Source organism: Scyliorhinus canicula, chromosome 11 (genome assembly GCF_902713615.1).
Source record: "Scyliorhinus canicula chromosome 11, sScyCan1.1, whole genome shotgun sequence".
Classification (NCBI taxonomy): Eukaryota; Metazoa; Chordata; class Chondrichthyes; order Carcharhiniformes; family Scyliorhinidae; genus Scyliorhinus; species Scyliorhinus canicula.
In genome coordinates this window covers 30,412,484-30,433,094 of record NC_052156.1, presented here as the reverse complement: position 1 = coordinate 30,433,094, position 20,611 = coordinate 30,412,484, and the positions used below count along the sequence as shown (strand labels likewise).

Sequence of the window (20,611 nt, the reverse complement as noted above, 5' to 3'; positions counted from 1 at the left end):
GAACATTAGTTGGGGCGGGTGGGTGGGAGGGTTGAGGGGAGGGGGGCTGTGTGTGTTAATGGCGACTATGGGTGATCCCCAATTCCTTTTTATCGTTTGTTTATGTGAACATGCAGGCTAATGTTTGGGGTTTGGTGGGAGGATGGGATCGTTGTTATTGATATGGGGATTGACATATTTGTTACTGATTATTGTTTATTGTTGGTGGGTGTAAATTTGGTGAAAAAGGAGAATAAAAAATATTTTTAAAAAAGAATGGGCATGACCTTGTACATTGTAAATACTTACAAGATGAATTTTGCATTCAATAGGGAATTATGTTTCTTGCACAGACAGTGGTAATATGGTATCTGAGTCCAGTTCAGTAACATCATTATTACTCTAATTGGACAAAATTATATAATTGTCACCACTGTAGGATTGAATCCAAGATCTTCTGACTCTCGTGCTATCAACTGAGCCAAGTTGGCATTTTAAAGTTTGAAATGGAATGATATTATGGTTATTGTACTTCAAACTTTAAATGCCCATGTACAACTGAATTTACTTTGTTTTCTTTCAGTCATAGGATGATGCAGGCTTTTGAAATATTTGTAGCTGGCGTACTGAAATGGGAAACATGCTGTCTCCGGTGATGTATGGATTCATTTTGTGTGTGGACTATCTGTCCTCTCACTCTGCTGAGGGACTGATGGTTTAACAGCTCTTCTGGCTGCTTCTTCACTTCATCTTTTGTCTCGGTAGTTTTTGTACATTGGGACAGTTGATCCATAAGCTCTTTTATCTTTTGTTCGTTAATGGCTTGCTGAAACTCTAACTCTGTAATTCTCTCCCTTAAATGAATTGCGGTCTCTTTGGATTCCTTAAACTGGAGAAAAAACACAATTACTACAATTAAATGTGCTTTGTTTAACTTTGCTCCTGAAAATGTTTACTCCTGTGATTTGTTGCACACTTTGCTGGCATATCTCTACAGGCTATGCCACTATTAACGTCCATACTCCATAGAATCCCTCCAGTGTAGAAGGAGGCCATTTGGCCCATCGAGTCTGCACTGACCCTCTAAAAGAATACCCTACCTGGGCCCACTTCCCTGCCCTATCCCCATAACTCCACCTAACTTGCACATCTTTGGACTGTGGTAGGAAACTGGAGCACCCATAGGAAACTCACGCAGACACAGGGAGAACATTAAAACTCCACACAGTTGCCTAAGTCCGGAATTGAACCCAGGTCCTGGCACTATGAGGCAGCAGTCCTAACCACTGTGCCATCGTGCCGTTCCGTATCATATCTTCCACAATCACAGAAATGCAAGTAGGTCTGGGGAAAGGTAATTGGCCCGAAACACTAGACTGAAATTTTATTCTGGTGTTGGGACCAAGCAGGAAGCCAGCAGGGAGTGGGAAGTTCCTGCCCCACTAGCCTCGGGTCCAACCGTCTCAGCAGAATGAAAGTTCTGCCCCATTTATCTGTTTCTCGCTCCATAGTGGACACGGGGTACTCGCCGATTACAATCTCAGACCATGCTCCGCACTGGGTTGACCTGCAGGTTAGTAAAGACAGTAACCAGCGCCCACACTGGAGGTTGGATGTGGGACTTTTGGCTGTTTCTCACTCCACAGATATTTCCCGACCCAATGAGTATTTCCTAACATTTTCGGGTCTTACTCCTAGCAAGTATCTTTATTTTATTTTTTAAATTTAGAATACCCAATTTATTTTTTTTAATTAAGGGGCAATTTAGCATGGCTAATCCACCTACCCTGCATATCTTTGGGTTGTGGGGGCGAAACCCACGCAGAGTAAGGGAGAATGTGCAAACTCCACACGGACAGTGACCCAGAGCAGGGATTGAACCTGAGACCTTGGTGCCATGAGGCAGAGGGCTAACCCACCGCGCCACCGTACTGCCCTAGCAAGTATCTTTATTGATATTAAAAAACAAATATTGTGGATGCTGAAAATCTGTAAAATGCTGGGAACGCTCAGCAGGAATCTTTACTGCTTTTGCATTTCTGACTAAATCAAACTTCATACAGCATTGGAGAATCAATATTTTCTTCATGTAATAGATGCAATATGGCATTATTGATAAAGATTTGAGACACTAGCACATCAGCCCAATATGATGAACTTAGAACATGCAGTCAGTACTATTCTTAAAATGGTGAAGGACAGCTCAGCGATTTCAATCAAAATACTGCTATGTTTATATGTTTGAACAGATAGATAGAAAACTAGTGAGCAAGATTTGGAAACCAAATTCATGAGCTGTGCAGGTTAAATTTCGGTAAGAAAAGATTACGATGAATATACCCCTCAATGTAGAAATTTTTCAAATCTTGACAACTACTTTTGATAACTACCTTTTTGAACATTTTTAAATCCTGATTTTACTACTTAAAATGAGCAAAACGATCTCTTGCGCTCTTTAATTTGAACACCCCCACAACCCAAAAATGTGCAGGCTAGGTGGATTGGCCATGCTAGAATTGCCCCTTAATTGGAAAAAATGAATTTGGTACTCTAAATGAAAAAAAAATAATAATAATTTCAACGATACATCTAAGTAATTTGAAAATCTTTATTATCAGCTTCCAATGATTATAAGGAAAAGGTTATTGTATAATTCACTTCAGTGTGAATGAAAAGCCTGTGAAGAAGAATCCTCCAAGTTCTTGAACATAATCAGTGTTTCTCTGATTTTATTAATGATCCTGGATCATTTTTTTTCAGTACAGGTTTAACTAGAACCAACAAAATGCCACTGGCTCAACTTTCATCTTTACTTTTTAAAGAAACAGCTGGGTAAAATGAGCTCACGATATTTTGAAAAGTGAAAAGCAAAAAATAATAATTGTTTTGGAATAAAACAATATTTTAATACCAAAATGTCTTTAATGTAGAAATGATTTCTTTTTTCACTAAGGAAATTCAACTGGTTGAAAACGTCCCCAGGACATTTTTTCCACAGAAAACCTAGTCTGAAAATAATGTAATTGTCTTTAAAATTTGACAGATGGTATTACTGATATTGACTTAAATAGTTCATTTTATTCATAATTGTTCACTGACAGACTGAAAATCCAGATAGATACATTTCCATTTATTTTACCATTGATTCCTTTTTTTGTAGTATTTAATTCTCAGATTAATCTTTGTTCGATTATCAGTGTTTTCATAAAGGCCTGAAAGAAAAATCTACAGAAACACAAATAAGCCATAGTGTTAAAGAATACATGATCTTAACAATAAAAAAAGTAATTGTGCCTCTCTAAACTTATAACCCACGCAATCATTTTCATTTCTTTCAAATTTGGTATCAATCTTTTGGGTAGAATCTTACCAGGAAATGGCAACGTGTCAGTCTCGGTGAGAAAAACAGAGTGAATCGCGCCGATGGTCATGGAATCTTGAGCCTCTTAGAAAATAAAAGTGAGTGGAGTGTAGTTAACACCATCACTCTGGCGAGACTGGTCCTCTTAGAGCTGGTAACCCGTTTCAAACAGATCGAGGTGCCATCTTTAAGGAGGGCCCCGATCAGCGCTACAGCCAAATGGCACCCAGGCCACATCTCAGAGGTCTCAGGGTTCTCCCCCGACAGAGATCGCCACCCCCCCGAAGTCCCCCCCCCCCCCGAAGTCCCCCCCCCCCCCCCCCCCCCCACCGTGGCACAATTCCGGATTCAATTCTGACCTTGTGTGACTGTGCAGAGTTTGCACTTTCTCCCCATGTCAGCGTGGGTATCCCTCTGGTGCTCCAGTTTCCTCCCAGCCCAAAGATGTGCAGGTTAGGTGGATTGTCCATGCTAAATTGTCCTTCATGTCCAACAATGCACAGGTTAGGCCGGGTTACGGGAAAATTGAAATGGTTGGCAGGTTCAAATTCCTAGGTGCGCACATTACCAAAACTCTGTCCTGGTCCACCCACGTCGACGCTACCACCAAGAAAGCACAATAGCGCCTTTACTTCTTCAGGAAACTAAGGAAATTCGGCATGCCTACACTGACTCTTACCAACTTTTAAGATGCATAATCGAAAACATCCTATCTGGCAGCATCACAGCCTGGTATGGCAACCGCTCGGCCCAAGACCGGAAGAAACTTCAGAGAGCAGTGAACACAACCCAGTCCATCACACGAACCCGCCTCCCATCCATTGACTCTGACTACACCTCCCGCTGCCTTGGGAAAGCGGGCAGCATAATCAAAGACCCCTCGCACCCGGCTTGCTCACTATTCCAACTTCTTCCATCGGGCAGGAGATACAAAAGTCTGAGAACAAACAGACTCAAAGATAGCTTCTTCCCCACTGTTACCAGGCTGCTAAACGACCCTCTTATGGATTGACCTGATTAATACTACACTCCTTCACCAGATGCTGGTGTCTGTGTATTTACATTGTGTACCTTGTGTTGCCCTATTATGTATTTTCTTTTCTTTTCATGTACTAAATGATCTGTTTGATCAGCTCGCAGAAAAATACTTTTCACTGTAGCTTGGTACACGTGACAATAAACAAATCCAAATGCAAATCCAAATATGGAGATAGGGCAGGTGCCTGGATAGGGTGCTCTTTCAAAGGATCGGTGTAGACTTGATGGGCTGAATGGCCTCCTTCTCCACTGTAGGGATACTGTGGATGCTATGGATCATTCCCTGTCCTACATTAAAAAGAATGTGCCACCTCATCCTGTGAAAATTTGGGAGTTTCTTGGCTTTCGCCAAAAGACTAAGGATTCAATCTCCAGTTTTTATTTAAAATAACTTGTTAAGGTATGTAAGTAAATTACAGTTGTGTTTTCAATTTCCTGCTCATGGTCATGGTCAAGGCCAGCATTTATTGCTGAGGCAGAAATAAGGCAGCATGTGTGAACATGACCATAAGCTGCTGTTTTTCCTATTGCTGGCTCACATGACAACAATTATTTATGTCTGTAGGGAACAATATTTTTTTCAATTAATTTGTTTGCTTTGTCATTTTTAGGAAATCTATGAAACAATTAAATCCTGCATTAACTATAGACTTTGTGTTTTAGGGGTAATCAGTATATGGAAATTTATATTTGCTAAAGGTGATGGAAAACCCACTGATAGATTGCTGCCACAGCTGTGTCATCAAGATGTCCTGTATGTCTTCACCAGGATTTTCTGTTCATTGAATTTTAAGAAGAAACTGTATAGGGGACAGAAAATTACTGCGGGCAAGAACAAAGATGGCGACCAGGTGACAATGGAGACACTTGGAGGTTGGGAACTGGATGGTCCAAATAGGGGCCAGTGACATTCGGGCTCCAATTTTCCAATCATTTGTATGCATCTCATGATGCCAGATATTAGCAACAGCCAATGCTCTGCCACGATTTCCTAACTCGATCCCATTTACAGTTTGCATAATAATTAAATTGCCAAAGCACAAATAAAAGTCCCACAATACATTTAAACATGAAATTTGACTTATTCTCTGTATATCAGCAACTGTGCTACTCCCCACTGTAAAAGACTTTGGATGACAGCAATGTGGGTTCATTCTGGAATAATTAAAATCAGTAGCATTGGGCATGCGAATACCAAATTATTAAATACCAACAGATCATAGAATCATAGAATTTACATTGCAGAAGGAGACTATTCAGCCCATCGAGTCTGCACCAGCTCTTACAAAGAGCACCCTACGTATCTACCCTATCCCCGTAACCCAGTGACCCCCACTTAACATTGTTTTGGACACTAAGGACAAGTTAGCCTGGCCAATCCGCCTAACCCGCACATCATTGGACTGTGGGAGGAAACCGGAGCACCCGGAGGAAACCCACGCAGACATGGGGAGAACGTGCAGACTGCGCACAAACAGTGACCCAGCCGGGAATCGAACCTGGGACCCTGGAGCTGTGAAGCAACTATGCTAACCACTATGCTACCGTGCTGCCCTTCAGTGAATCATAGTGGCAGGTATGAAGATTGTAAGTCAAAATGTGCAGTGGAATAATCTCTGGTGGAATCCATGAAATTTATTCAGCTTTCTAGAAAATCAACAATCATGGGGGTGCTATATTGTCGATTTCGTTAGCAAGTGTCCGACAGAGAGGAAGATTCTAGCTGCAATGGGAATCAGAATCAGGAACATATTGGAGGCTAGCAGAGCAGGCTGGATGTCACCAGGAGCACTGACTGCCAGGTTCTTGTGCTAGTTATTCCTGTAACCGAAACCACTTAGACACAAAATGTTCAACAGGGCCCTGATCCCACTAGCTGTGGTGAGGAGGTTCCAGCTCATGAAAGGGATTCTGTCCAGACTTGCCCCTGTTTGAATGAAGTTGCTCAGCATCGTGCAACCATGAAACCTCCTTTGGGAGCCTGCACCTTCACCTAACGGGGCCTTCTCCCTGAAATCCCAATAGTGCATATGAATGGCAGGGTGGATCTCCAGTATTGATCTTGCACACTCTCCACTTTCTTGCTTTCAGCTTCTTTCTGGCATTGTATTGGTGATCCTCCTCTGCACCAGTGAGAGTGGCGCAGTTAGTTGCGAGGGCATGCCCACCACCTTCCTGCCACCATACCATTTTGCCAGCAGCGGGCAAGGTGGCAGATGGGCCACTTTCCGGCAGGCCCGGTTGAGGTGGTCAGTTAAGGACTGTTCCCTTCTCCATGTGGAGAGACCACTGGGTGAAACCTGATGGGGTCCATCTTTATTTTGGGCATTCCATCAAGGCCCATGTAGTCAATGACCAACATTCAGGCAACAACACCACAATGTCTCACACCACCCCTAGGACATGCTTCCCCAATTCTGGCACCCTCGCTAACGCACCCCCTCCCCCTCCTCAGCCAGTGAGGAGGTCGCTCCCTGGTATTGTGGCCTTGCCATAGTCTCCTCAGCATGGTCCCTGCTGTGTTGCTGGACCTCCACTGTCCTTAACATCACCCTCCCGGTTTCTGCTGCTGGTGGAAATGGGGTCACCTCCTGCTGTGGACTCTGGCAGTGGCAATGCTGCTGCCTCCACAAAATTCAATCCTATGATTCTGCAGAAAATCCTTTAATAATGTGTAAGCGTAAAGAAAGAGAGCAATCTGCAAGAACGTTGTAAGGGCTGACAACTGAGAAGATTTTCAAAAGCAGGTGGGTAATATTGGGTTTAACAAGTGAATCATCTCATGTTAGTGATTTATTTTTCTTTTTTAAATAAATTTAGAGTACCCACTTGTTTTTTTAAAATTACGGGGCAATTTAGTGCGGCCAATTCACCTAACCTGCACATTTTTAGGTTGTGGGGGTGAAACCCACACAATCACGGGGAGAATGTAAAAATTCCACACGGACAGTGACCCAGGGCCGGAATCAAACTCGGGTCCTCAGTGCCATAGGCAGCAGTGCCACCGTGCCACCCCTCACATTAGTGATATTACCAGGATGGCATCAAACCTCACGAATGAATCTTCAGGGGTTGGAGAACAGTACAGCCGGCAATGATTGTCAATTACAGGGGGATGAGTGCTGAGGAAATCCAACGAAACATAGATTTCAACTGGATTACAATTGTTAAAGGAGATGGGAAATTATATATAAATAAGTAAAAGGTACTAGGCACTGGTCAACACCATAAGATGGTAGAGGTCTCAGAAAGAAAAGCTAATCAGAAAACTAGGGCAGCACGGTGGCGCAGTGGTTATCACAGCTGCCTCACGGCGCCGAGGTCCCAGGTTCAATCCCGTCTCTGGGTCACTGACCGTGTGGAGTTTGCACATTCTCCCGTATTTGCATGGGTTTCGGCCTCACAACCCAAAGACGTGCAGGCTAGGTGTATTGGCCTCGCTAAATTGCCCCTCAATTGGAAAAAATGAATTTATTTTAAAAAAAAGAAAACTAGAGAGGACAACCAGGAACAAAGATATAGGATGCCGGGGCCAAAGATTAAAATCACTGGTAACTCTGCTCAGGAAAATAACGTGTGTGTCAGAATTATAATACTTACAAGATGGCGAGCTGTTTGCCTGGAATTATATCAAGACAGCAATTGAAAATCATTTAAATTAGACAAGTAAAGGTGCAAGGAGGACAGGAAGTAAACAAGCTCCTGAATGAGGTACACTGTAGGGTACAAGGTAATCAAGCAGGAAATAATGCAAACTCACATGATCTAGAGACCAGTTATAAGCGGACAATGAGTAATATGAGGGGCGGAAAGTCTATTAAATAAATGCTCGAAATTCAAATAAGATGCCAGAACTGTTGTGGCATTTGGGAACTACAATATGCTGGAGAAATGAGCAATGTGCCTAAATCCCAAGGATAGAGATTACTGTGGAGTGCTTGGAAGGTGAGGGCAGCACAGTAGCACAGTGGTTAGCACTTGCTTCACAGCGCCAGGGTCCCAGATTCGATTCCTGGCTTGGATCACTGTCTGTGTGGAGTCTGCACGTTCTCCCTGCGTGGGTTTCCTTCGGGTGTTCTGGTTTCCTCCCACAAGTCCCGAAAGTCATGCTTGTTAGGTGAATTGGACATTCTGAATTCTCCCTCTGTGTACCCAAACTGGCGCCGGAATGTGGCGACGGGGGGTTTTCACAGTAACTTCATTGCAGTGTTAATGTGAGCCGACTTGTGACAATAATAAAGATTATTAGATTATTAGATTCTACATGTCAGTTAAACATTGGCGGCAAAAGATACCTGTGAATTGAGCTGAATGGAGCTGGAGAGGACAGGTCTAATTCGGAAACGATATCACTAAAATTCTCCTTCAAACAAGTTGATCAAACTTGCGGAATAAACCTTCATATGAAGAGCACAGTGGTGCAGTGGTTAGCACTGCTGTCTCACAGCGCCAGGGACCGGGGTCTGATTCTGACCTTGGGTGGCTGTCTGTGTCGAGTTTGCATATTCTCCCCGTGTCGGCGTGGGTTTCCTCCGGGTACTCCAGTTTTCTCTCACATCCAAAGATGTGCGGGTTAGATGGATATTGGCCTTGCTAAATTGCTCCTTAGTGTCCAAAGGTTATGTGGGTGGTGCTGGTGGGGGGGGGGGGGGGGGGGTGTTGGGGGAATAGGGATTGGGCTAGGTGCTCTTTCAAAGGGTTGGTGCAGACTCGATGGGCTGAATGGCCTCCTTCTGCAACTGTGAGGTTCTATGAAAGTCGTGGAGGCCAAATACTGGGATCGTTTAAGAATCAATTGACTGTTACACTGGGGGGACTTCAGAAGCTGCTTGGTTTGGTGAATTCTCCATATGCAATTGTGCTAAAATAAAAGGAGACAGGGCTGGGAAAACTCAGCAGGCCTAACAGCATGTGTGGAGTGAGAGAGATAGACAGATTCCAATCTGCTTTGGAATTATGCAGCTATGTGAATACTGTTATTGCTAGAAAGCCATGCCACACACACTTATAAGTTAAAAAAAAACACGTACTTCAAAACTTGTAACGTACAATAGCAATGACAAATGTAACAATACACCGGAGATAAATATGAAGGGGCCAGTCCAGTGAATAGCAGCTGTTCTGTAGATTGGATTGGCAGCTTTCACTTCTTAACCTGTGCTGGGCCCAGTGTGTACTGTTACATGTTCCACTTAGTTCTCTGCCACTTACTTTAAATATCAGTTCCTGAGATGATTGTTTCAGTTCCTCCAATTGTTCCACTTTGCTTTTGCAGTCAGAGAGCACTCTGATCAGAGCAAAGTTACTTCTTACTTCCTTCTCCAACTCTTCAATTCTGCCTGTTTGCTGCCGGCTCCGTTTCCTTTCAGTCTCCAGCTCCAGTTGCAGCAACTCCACCTGACAGTTGGAACAATTTAACTTGTCAGTCAGCAGTCTGACTTCAGCCTGGCCGGATGCATATTTAACCCGAGTGGTCTTTGTTTCCTCCGCAAGTTGCTCAGTTGGCGGGTTGGAAGGACCGGGGGCAGCCTCACTCCCTGGGGGTTCCTGGCCTTGACTCTCTGCACCGACCCCGTCTGCCTCGCCTGACTTCAAGCAATGGACATCGGCACTAATCTCACCTCCTGCCGGGCCAGTCCTGCCCACGGGCTCTTGGGGAAGCCCTTCACATCCCCTCCCTCCACCTTCAGCATCTGTCTCCGCCGATTCGCTGCCCCCAGGGGCTGTGACTCCCACTTTGGGAGCGTCAACATTGAGCAGGAGGAGGTCGCTGCCGTCTGCTGTCTCTGCCTCTTGCAGGATGCTGGCAGGCGGCAGGGCTTCTTGGACATGCAGCGAGGAGAGTTCCCCTTCCTCCTGGGCCTCTTCCCCGGGGTACAGTCCACGCTCCATTCCTTTAAGCAGCTGGTTCAGCCCAGGGCAAGTCTCCCCGCTGGAAATGCAGTTATTTCTCCTCCCCAGCCCCTCCTGTTTGAGGAATGACTGCTGCCCACACGGTTTCCCAGCTCCCACCCACCAGATCTACGCTTCCCATTCTCTCAATTCCCCCCACCCGGGGTCAAAAGTTTATCTGAACTGAACTCCCCGCCAAGGAGGCTTCCCGAAGCAGCTTGGTCCCTTTTGCAAGCTCCTCACACACAGCCTATTTTGCAACCCAACCCTCAAATGCAAAAACATTCGCAGCAGAACGTCGTGTAGCCAATGGATTGTCAGCAAAAGATCATTTTCAGAAGGCTTCAATTACAAGCTTCCAGCGGTGAGTAATAATCTGGCATTCGGCAATTAGAGATCATTGTGTCAACAGCCTCTGTCATTACATTTATTATCATTTAAGATATTGGAAAGACACAAAAAGAATGCTATACGTTACCGAGGAGAGTCTTCCCTACAAATTTAAATTCAACAATTTCTAACAGGACTAGACAGGGTAGATACAGGAAGGGTGTTCCCGATGATGGGGGGGGGGGGGGGGTGGCCAGAACCAGGGGTCACAGTCTGAGGATACCGGGTAATCCATTTAGGACTGAGATAAGGAGAAATGTCTTCACCCAGAGAGTGGTCGGCCTGTGGAATTGGTTGCCATTGAAAGCAGTGGAGGTCAAAACATTATATGTTTTCAAAGAGTTAGATATAACTCTTGGGGCTAAAGGATCAAAAGATAAAGAAGGAACAGGTTACTGAGTTGGATGATCAGCTATGATCCTAATGCATGGCAGAGCAGGCTCGAAGGGCCGAATGGCCTCCTCTTGCGCCTATTTTCTATGTTTCTAAATGAGGCTATCAGTTCAGGAATCTGTATTGGCTAAATAAATAATAATAATAATGGGGAGAACGTGCAGACTCCGCACAGACAGTGACCCAAGCTGGGAATTGAACCTGGGACCCTGGAGCTATGAAGCAATTGTGCTAACCACTATACTACCGTGCTGCCCATAACTCGACCTTAAACAGAAGTGAACAGAATGATAGGAATCATCACATTTCTTCCTCTCTTCAACTCAGAAGAAGAGCCATGTGGACTCAAAAGTTAACTGTGTTTCTCTCTCCACAGATAATGCCAGACCTGCTGTGTTTACCCAACATTTTCTGTTTTTGTTTCAGATTCCAGCATCTGCAGTATTTTGCTTTTATTTATAGAAGAATCATAAAATTAACAGTGCAGAAGGAGGCCTTTTAGCCCATTGAGTCTACACCGGCCCTTGAACAAGTGCTCTACTTAATCCCACACCTCCACCCTATCCCCATAACCAGTAACCCCACCTAACCAATCTACCTAACCTGCACATTTTTGGATTGTGGGCGGAAACCAGAGCGCCCAGAGGAAACCCACAGACACACGCGTAGAAAGTGCAAATTGCACACAGAGAGTTGCCCGAGGTCGGAATTGAACCCAGGTCCCTGGAACTGTGAGGTAGCAGAGCTAACCACTGTGCCGCTCATATAATGTCACTGTGACGGCCGGGAATGGAATAAATGAGAGTTCCATTACTCCCTGGAACATTACTCTCTGGTATCGAACTGCCAGGTACTTTATTCTATAGTTATTTAGGATGCAAATCCTGTATGAATAAGACAATCCAGGCTTGGAAATCATGATAAAATCCACTTTGTCCATAATTGAAAGATATCCCAAGATCTAGAATTTGGAATAACGTGCATATGCAGTGATTCACCTGCTCCCCAGACCAGCAGAAATGATTGTTACATTGGGCTCTTGACTAGAATAGGACTGTCAATTGGCTGCATTAGAAACATAAACTCATTGGAACTCTGGTTTATTAATTCTGAATATGCTCTACTACACTATTATGATTGCATACCTTTTGTACTTTTCTCTTTGCATACTGTTCTATCTTTCAAACGATCCAAAAAGATCCTCAAATATAGAAAGTGTCAAGTTTTGCTATCTGAACTATGCTGAGTAAACTGTTAGTAAGGGAATAATTGGCACCCTGGAATAGAGAAGGGGCAAAATTTGTCAGGGTACTCACTGGATTATTAGTTACCGATCCCTGTTGGAAAGTACACATATGTAAACATCAATCTGCGTCAGTTGTAATATTTCCGATAGAAAGAAGAAATAAAGTAATTGCAACTATTTAGAAACTTTCACATCCGTGTTCTTTTTTAACCATTTCTGGCATGTGCGTCCTGCGGGGGAGGCTAATATTTATTGCCCAACCCGAATTGCCCTCAGGAAGGTGGTAGTGAGCCACCTTTTTGAACCACTGTTGTCCATGTGCAATTGGTACACCCACAAAGCTGTCAGACAGTTCCAGCCACAGTAAAGAATGTTAATATATGGGCCATGTTCCCATGAATCTGCTGTCCTTGTTATTCTAGGTGGTAGAAGTCATTGGTTTGGAAGGTGTTGGGGAAGGAGGCATGGCAATTTTAAAGCACACTTGTATGTAGTAAACATTAGTGTCACTGTGCATTGATGGCAGAGAGAATGAATATTTAATGGGGGTGATAGGGTACCCATCAAGCAGGCTGCTTTGTTCTGGATGGTGTCAAGCTTCTAGAATGGTGTTAGAGCTGCACGCATCTAGGTAAGTGGTGCGTATTCCATTGCACACAACTTGAGCTGTGTAAATTTGGGAAGTCAGGAGATCATGTCACCACAACGGTGCATTACAAACCCAAATTACTTTTTAAAAATATTTTAATAAAATTTTAAACATTTTACACCCAATAAACATACAGAAAGGACACAAATTACAAACAATAACAGTAAAGCAAATAATAAAAACAATAGCCAGAACATGGGCATGTGGTTGACAGGCCCTCTCAAACAGAGCTCAACCGCCTCAAAGAAACAACTCATTCTGGCCTTGGTGAGGTGCACCCTAAACACCTAAACACTCCCTTGAGCTGGATCAGACTCAGCCTTAAACAGGATGACATGGCGTTCACCGTGCGGAGGCACAAACCTCCTCCTCCACTATGAGTCCTAGCTCCTCCTCCCATTTGGCCTTCATCCCCTTCACCGAGACCAACATTTCCCCCAAAATCAGTCCATATATGCCGGACAAACTAGCCTCTTCCTTCCCCGAGCAGGAAAAAGTCCTGTCCGCTAAAGTTGAAGGCGGTGCCACCAGAAATATCAGGAACGTCCGTCAAACAAAATTTCAAAGCTGGAGGTACCTAAACGCATCCGAGCTCACAAGCTTAACATTCTCTTTCAGCTCTGGATAAAAGCAAATTACTGCGGATGCTGGAATCTGAAACGAAAGAGATAATGCTGGAAAATCTCAGCAGGTCTGGCAGCATCTGTAGGGAGAGAAAACAGCGAACGTTTCGAGTCCAATTGGACTCGAAACGTTAGCTCTTTTCTCTCCCTACAGATGCTGCTGGACCTGCTGAGATTTTCCAGCATTATCTCTTTCATTCTCTTCCAGCTCCTCTTGGCTTGCAAACCGCCACTCCAGAAATAGATTACTCACTCTTTCCAGACCCTTCCCCTTCCACTCGCCAAACATGACATCCAGCTTTGCTGGTTCAACAGGTGATTCATACAAATAGGGGCCCAACTTGATGCTGATCGCAGCTTGAAACGCTGACGGAGTTGCCTCTATATTTGTAAAGTGGAGACAACCACTCGATTTAATGAGTACTTTGCCGGAGCAAAAGGCAAAGATGCCGTCACCAGCGCCCCCAAACCGGATCTTCTGCATGAACCAGACTCTATTCACACCCAGATACACCCCAGATCTCCACACCGCCCCAACTCCTTCTCCACATTGGCAGCTCAGTAATAAAACATTCCATTTGGTACCGCAAGCACCCCACCCCACAACTGCCTGTCCCTCTGTAAGACCTCCCCTCTGAATCCTATGGGTTGTCCTCGCCCATATTAAACCCAATATAGGCTGCTCGATCCCCTGCAAAAATGACTTGGGTAAAAATACTGGAAGACACTGAAATAAGAACGAAAACGTTGGTAAGATGTTAATTTTGATGGATTGAACCCGGCCCGCCAAGGACAACGGGAGGCTGTCCCACCTTTACAGGTCAGCCTTAACCCCACCCATTAAGCTGGTAAAATTCAGTTTATGTGGCTGTGCACAATCCCGTGCCCAAATACCGGAAACTAGTCCCTGCCAAGCAGAAAGGTAGCCCTCCCAGACCAGCTACCCTCCCCGAGGTGCTGACCACAAAGTACTCACTCTTCCCTAAATTTAACGTATCCAGAGAAGGAGCCAATGTTCTTCAATATATTCATTATGTCCCCCATAACTGGCCCAGATACCTCATGTATAGCAGAAGGTCATCCGCATACAAGGACACCATGTGTCCCACCCCACCACTGACAATTCCTCTCCAGTTACTTGGGGTCCTCAGTGCAATAGCCAATGGCTCAATCGCCAGCGCGAATAAGAGGGGAGAATAGGACACCACTGCCTCATCCCCCTATGTCACCAAAACAACTTCAAATTCAGCACGCTGGCGAAGGGAGCCTCATACAGCAACCACACCAATGACACAAACCCAGGGCACAGCCCAAACTTCTCCAACACTGCAAAGAGGTAGCTCCACTCAACCCTATCAAATGCTTTTTCTGTGTCCAGCGACACGATTATCTTCAGTTCTGACCCAGTTGCTGGGGTGAGAACCACATTGAGCAGTCGCCTCACATTGGGTGACAACTTCCGACCCTTCACAAATCCCGTCTGCTCCTCCCAACTACCTCCGGGAGACAAGGTTATAATCGCACCGCCAGGATCTTGGCCAAATGCTTCACGTCAACATTGAGCATTGAAGTTGGACGAGATGACCCACATTCTGTGGGATCCTTATCCTTTTTTAAAATAAATTTAGAGTACCCAATTATTTTTTCCAATTAAGGGGCAATTTAGCATGGCCAATCCACCTAAGTTGCACATCTTTGGGTTGTGGGGGTGAAACCCACACAGACACGGGGAGAACATGCATACTCCACACGGACAGTGACCCAGGGCCGGGATTCGAACCCGGGTCCTCAGCGCCGTAGGCAGCACTGTGACACCGTGCTGCCCTTCCTTATCCTTTTTCAGGAGAAGGATGTCTACCCCAACGTCTCAGGGAGAGAACCCCGCTCCAGGAAATCATTATACATCCCCATCAGTAAAGGAACCAACTGATCCCCAAACTTCTACTCCTCTGGCCCTTGCGTCTTCCCCGTCTGCATCTTTCCTAAGGCTGTTCGGACCTCCTCCAATCCCAGCTCTTCCGGCAATTCCTCCCCACCGTGGGAAACAGACCCTCTAAAAACTCTGCCATTTTCCGCTCGTCCCTGCAGGCTCCAACCTATAAAGCCTCTCATAAAAGATCGAAATGCCCCTTTCACCTTGCCTGGGGCTGAGACCAGTCTCCCCTTGGAATCCCCAACCTGAACGATCTCCGGAGCAGCAGCCAGTCACTGGTGAGCCAAGAGACGACTGGTCTTCTACTCATACTCTTACACCACCCTCTTCAACCTCCTCAGCTGACGCACCGTTCTGTCTGCAGACAGCGGGTCAAACAACATTTGCTGCTTTTTCCTGCATGCCATAGTTCTGGAGTTGGGTCGCCACATACTCACGATCCACTCCCAGGATCTCATACACTTGCCTCTTTCTCTCCTTCTTGACCGCCCCATCCACGTGTGGTATGATCTCCCCTCTAATCACTGCCTTCAATGCCTCCCAGAGCAGAGGATGAGATCGTCTCATTCTCATTAAACTCTACATACTCCCTTATGGCTCCAGAGACCTGCTCACAAAACCCAATGTCTGATAAAAGACCTACTTCCAACCTCCATCCCATGTGCTACATCCAATCCATCTCTAACATCAGATCTACCAGGTGCGTAGCATGGCCAGGAATAACCACTGCCAAATAGTCTTCCTTTTTCTCCCTGGGGAGAAGAAGTCTATCCTCATGTTTATTTTATGCACTGGGGGAAAAAATGAAAATCCCTTCCCCTCATGGTGCATTAACCGGCAAGTGTCCACATCTCCTGTCTCTTCCATGAATGCAGCTAACACCCTTGCCATCCCCAATGGGATCAGCGAATTTGGCCTGGAACAATCCAGCCCTGATGGGAGCCACCTTTCGCGCGACTTCCTCTCACATGACGTGAACATGCGTATATTGAATGTTTTTAAGGGAGCGGTTATGGGGAGAAGGCGGGAGAAGGCAGGAGAATGAGAATGAGAAAATATCAGCCATGATTGAATGGCGGAGCAGGCTCGATCAGCCGAATGGCCTAATTCTGCTCCTATGTCTAATGGTTATGGATGCCTAGTCAGCTCTCAACAGTGAATAAGATACTGAAACAGACACGTAACACTTTTAAGTTTTAATGCGATGCACAAAGATTGATTAGTTCCAGGATTGATAATATACGAAATAGGGCTTGGTTTATTTAACTTTATTAAAACAAAAGATAAAACAATATTTAAACTTTTACTTCAGCTGTAACACTAACAGATTACATGCAGTATCTTAACCTTAACACAATAGTTCCCAATAGACAACACTAACAGAACATTCAACTCTCATGCCACTTTCACAGGAAGTCAAAGGCAATACTTGCATGTACAAAGCAACTTTCCTTCTGATAGGGACACCCAAAGCCTGCCTCAGTGGCAACTTTCATAACCTTTCAGTTTGATTTTAACAGCCTTCTCTTGAGACTGTTCAAAACAGTATTTCTTCCTCTCTCTTTCTCTCGATGCTCCGCCCCCCCCTCAAACAAAGGTTCTCCCCTGAGGTGGCCAGACTTGAATCCCTTATCATTATCAAAGAACAAAACAGCCCAGGAACAGGCCCTTCAGCCCTCCAGGCCTGCGCCAAATATGGTACCTGCCTAAACTAAAACCGTCAGCACTTGCGGAGTCCATATCCTTCCATTACCACCCTATTCATGATTTGTCTAGATGTCCCTTAAATGCCACTATCGTACCTGCTCCCATCACCTCTCCAGGCAGCGCACCCCATATATTTACCACACTGTGTAAATAACTTGCCTCGCACATCTGTTCTAAACTTTTCCCCGCACACTTTAAAACTATGTCCCTTAGTACTTGATGAGCACAGGGCTACATCGCTGGCTTTGAAACCCAGATGAAGTTCAGAGCAGTCGGTATCTGGTTTCGCACAGGGCTAAATGGCTGGCTTTTAAAGCAGACCAAGGCCAGCAGCACGGTTCAATTCCCGTACCAGCCTTCCAAAACAGGCATCGGAATGTGGCGACTAGGGGCTTTTCACAGTAACGTCATTTGAAGCCTACTTGTGACAATAAGCGATTTTCATTTCATTTTCCTACCCTAGGAAAGAGCATCTGACTATCCACTCTGTTCATGCCACTCATAATCTTGTAGACCTCTTATCAGGTCGCCTCTCAACCTTTGTTGTTCTAGTGAGAACAGACCGAGTTTATCTAACCTCTCCTCATAGGTAATGTCCTCGATACCAGGCAATATCCAAGTAAACCACCTCTGTACCCTCTCCAACACATCCACATCCTTCTGGTACTGTGGTGACCAGAATTGTACACAATATTCCAAATGAGGCCTAACTAAGGTCCTGTACAGCTGCAACATAAGTTGCCAATTGTTATATTCAATGCCCCGACCGATGAAGGCCAGCATGCTGTATGCCTTCTTGGCCACCTTATCCACATGCATTGCCACTTTGTGATCGGTGGACATGCACACCCAGATCTCTCTGCCTGTCAGCACTCGCAAGAGTTTATGGTGTAATTTATTGTGTAATTCCTACATGCATTGGACCTTCCAAAGTGCATTACCTCACACTTGTCCGGTTGAAACTACATCTGCCATTTCTCCGTCAAGACTCCAAAGAAAACTGACTTTGGGGCTAAATACCTTGTTGTTTGTTCCCTTTCAAGAATACACAAGTAACTGTGATTAAAAAGCTAACCGCTGATCTGATCTGTGTGTATTAGTGCTGGGGTGTCAGTGTGTGTGAGACACAAAGAAGAAACAGCAGCCAATCACCCCTGCAAAGACAGTTTGCAGGCACTCTTACTGGAAGGAGCTCAGCAAAATCCACCATCTAAAGGAAATCAAACAGCTTTTCAGTCATCCTGCAGAACTCAGCGACTCCAAACTAATTATACCAAAGTCAGCTCTGCTGGAATCATCTGACTTAATGGCTACGACGTACCAACCATATATGTTCACTGACAAATCAAAGATTAATTCATATACTTCTTTATGCAGACTGTTAATTTCCTAAGCTGATCAATATGAGAATGTGTGTGTTGCGTTTTTAACATTTATTTTGTTGGGCTTTTAGTAACAAACTCATTCTTTGACTCAAAAGCCTGGTTAAACTGACTCCTTCGAAAAAGGACTTGGAAAATGTACCCATGGGGACGGAATTCCTTTTAAATTCCCTTGTTGCAATCAATCTAGCACTGTTAGTTATGGACAAAAATAGGCAAGTTGCAAAAAAAGGTTTTGGATTGGGGGAAACAGTAGATTTTACAAAATAAGGCAGGATCTGGCCTAGGTAAACTGGTAAGAGTTACAATCCACAGCAGAGTAGTGGGGAACACTCAAAGATGAAATTGGGAGGATACAGGCCCAATATGTTCCCTCTCGGGGAATAGGAAGGTGTAGCAAATCCAGAAAACCATGGATGACCAGAGACATTCAGGATATGAAGAGAAAGAAACAAGACTTTTAACAAATATAAGGGAACAAGTCTGAAGAGGCATTAGTGGAGTATAGAAAGTACAGGATGGAGTTTAAGAAATCAATTAGGAGAGCAAAGAGGGGATTGGAGAATGTTCTGGCTGGTAAAAGTAGGGCAAATCCCAAGATATTCTATATCAATGGGAAGATGATAACCAGGGAAAGAATAGGGCCCATTAAGGACCAAGGGAAGAGTAGAGCCCGTTAAGGACAGAGGGGGAAATCGGTGGCTGGAGCCAGAGGACATTGGTCGGTTGTTGAATGAATATTTTGCATCTGTCATCACCCAAGAGAATGAGGAGGTAATTATAGAACTCCAGGAGAGAGATTGTGAAGTTCTTGAGCAAATTGTCATAGGGAGTGACAAGGTATTGGCACCTTAAAAGTGGACAAATTTCCAGTTCTAGATCTAGTGTTCCAGGCTGCAGTGGGAGATTGCCGGGGCTATGACCCAAATTTTTAGTCCCTCTCTGGTTATGAGGGAGTTGCCAGAGGACTGGAGAACAGCTAATGTGGTCCCAATATTTTAGAAAGGTTGTAGAGACAAGCCAGGGAGTCTCACGTCAGTGGTAGGGAAACTACGGGAAAGGATTATGAAGATGAGAATTCACCTCCACTTGGAGAGGCAAGGTTTGATCAGGGATAGTCAGCATGGCTTCGTCAGAGGTTATGCCAACAAATGTGAATTTTTTGAGCACATAACCAAGTGCATAGATGAGGGTAGTACAGTTGATGTAGTTCACATGGATTTCAGCAAAGCCTTTGACAAGGTCCCACATGGGAGACTTCAAGGCAGCAATGCACATGGGATATAGGGTGATTTGATAAGATGGATTCATAATTGGCTTAGTAGTAGGAGACAGAGGGTGATGATAGACGCTGCTTTAGTGTCTGGAAGCCAGTGACCAGTGATGAACCACAGGGACCAGTGCTGGGTCCCCCTTTCACTTGACATTTATATCAATCACATAGATAATGATGGGGGGGGGGGATCAGTAAGTTTGTGGATGACAAATCAGCCGGGTGGGCAACGGTGAAGTTGAGTGTCTTGGGTTACAGGAAGATATAGACGAGATGGTCAAATGGGCGGATAAGTGGCAGATGGCAAGTGTGAGGTGATTCACTTTGGAAGAAAGGAGCTTTTTTACCCAGAGGGTGGTCACTGTTTAGAATGCACTGCCTGGGAGGGTGGTAGAGGCAGATGCCTCACATCCTTTAAGAAGTACCTGGGTGAGTACTTGGCACACCTTACATTCAAGGCTATGGGTCAAGTGGGATTGGGTGAGCAGGTCAGGGCCTTTCATGCTTCGGTGCAGACTCTTATGGGATGAAGGGCCTCTTCTGAACTATAGCATTCTGTGAAGGCAGGGAATGCTGGCTGCAGAGGGAATCAGATATACTTTATGGTAATCCTCAGCAATTCTTTCCCATTGGTTAGTCAGTGCCCAGCTGGGTGTACATGCAAGAAATGCATTGCCGTGTCAATTTACTGTATCTATACAACCAACATATGCTCTTAATACTTCGGACCTGAAATTGGGAGCTT

General features: G+C 44.9%; 1 protein-coding gene across 6 annotated transcripts in view; it reads right to left on the bottom strand.

Annotated features, from left to right (window-relative positions):
- The window catches only part of LOC119973973, a 30,051-nt gene extending 19,560 nt beyond the window's left edge, over positions 1–10,491 (bottom strand). For 2 of the 6 annotated variants that reach the window (XM_038812698.1, XM_038812697.1), the window contains exon 1: positions 9,590–10,485. In XM_038812698.1, the coding sequence (XP_038668626.1) occupies positions 9,590–10,270 (681 nt within the window). In that variant the 5' untranslated portion in view covers positions 10,271–10,485. Of the gene's footprint in view, positions 1–264; positions 869–2,641; positions 2,988–3,085; positions 3,205–9,589 lie in introns of those variants that run through there. The other 4 variants (XM_038812696.1, XM_038812693.1, XM_038812694.1 and 1 more) reach the window with 4 other exon arrangements.
- Between the last annotated feature and the right edge of the window lie 10,120 nt (positions 10,492–20,611).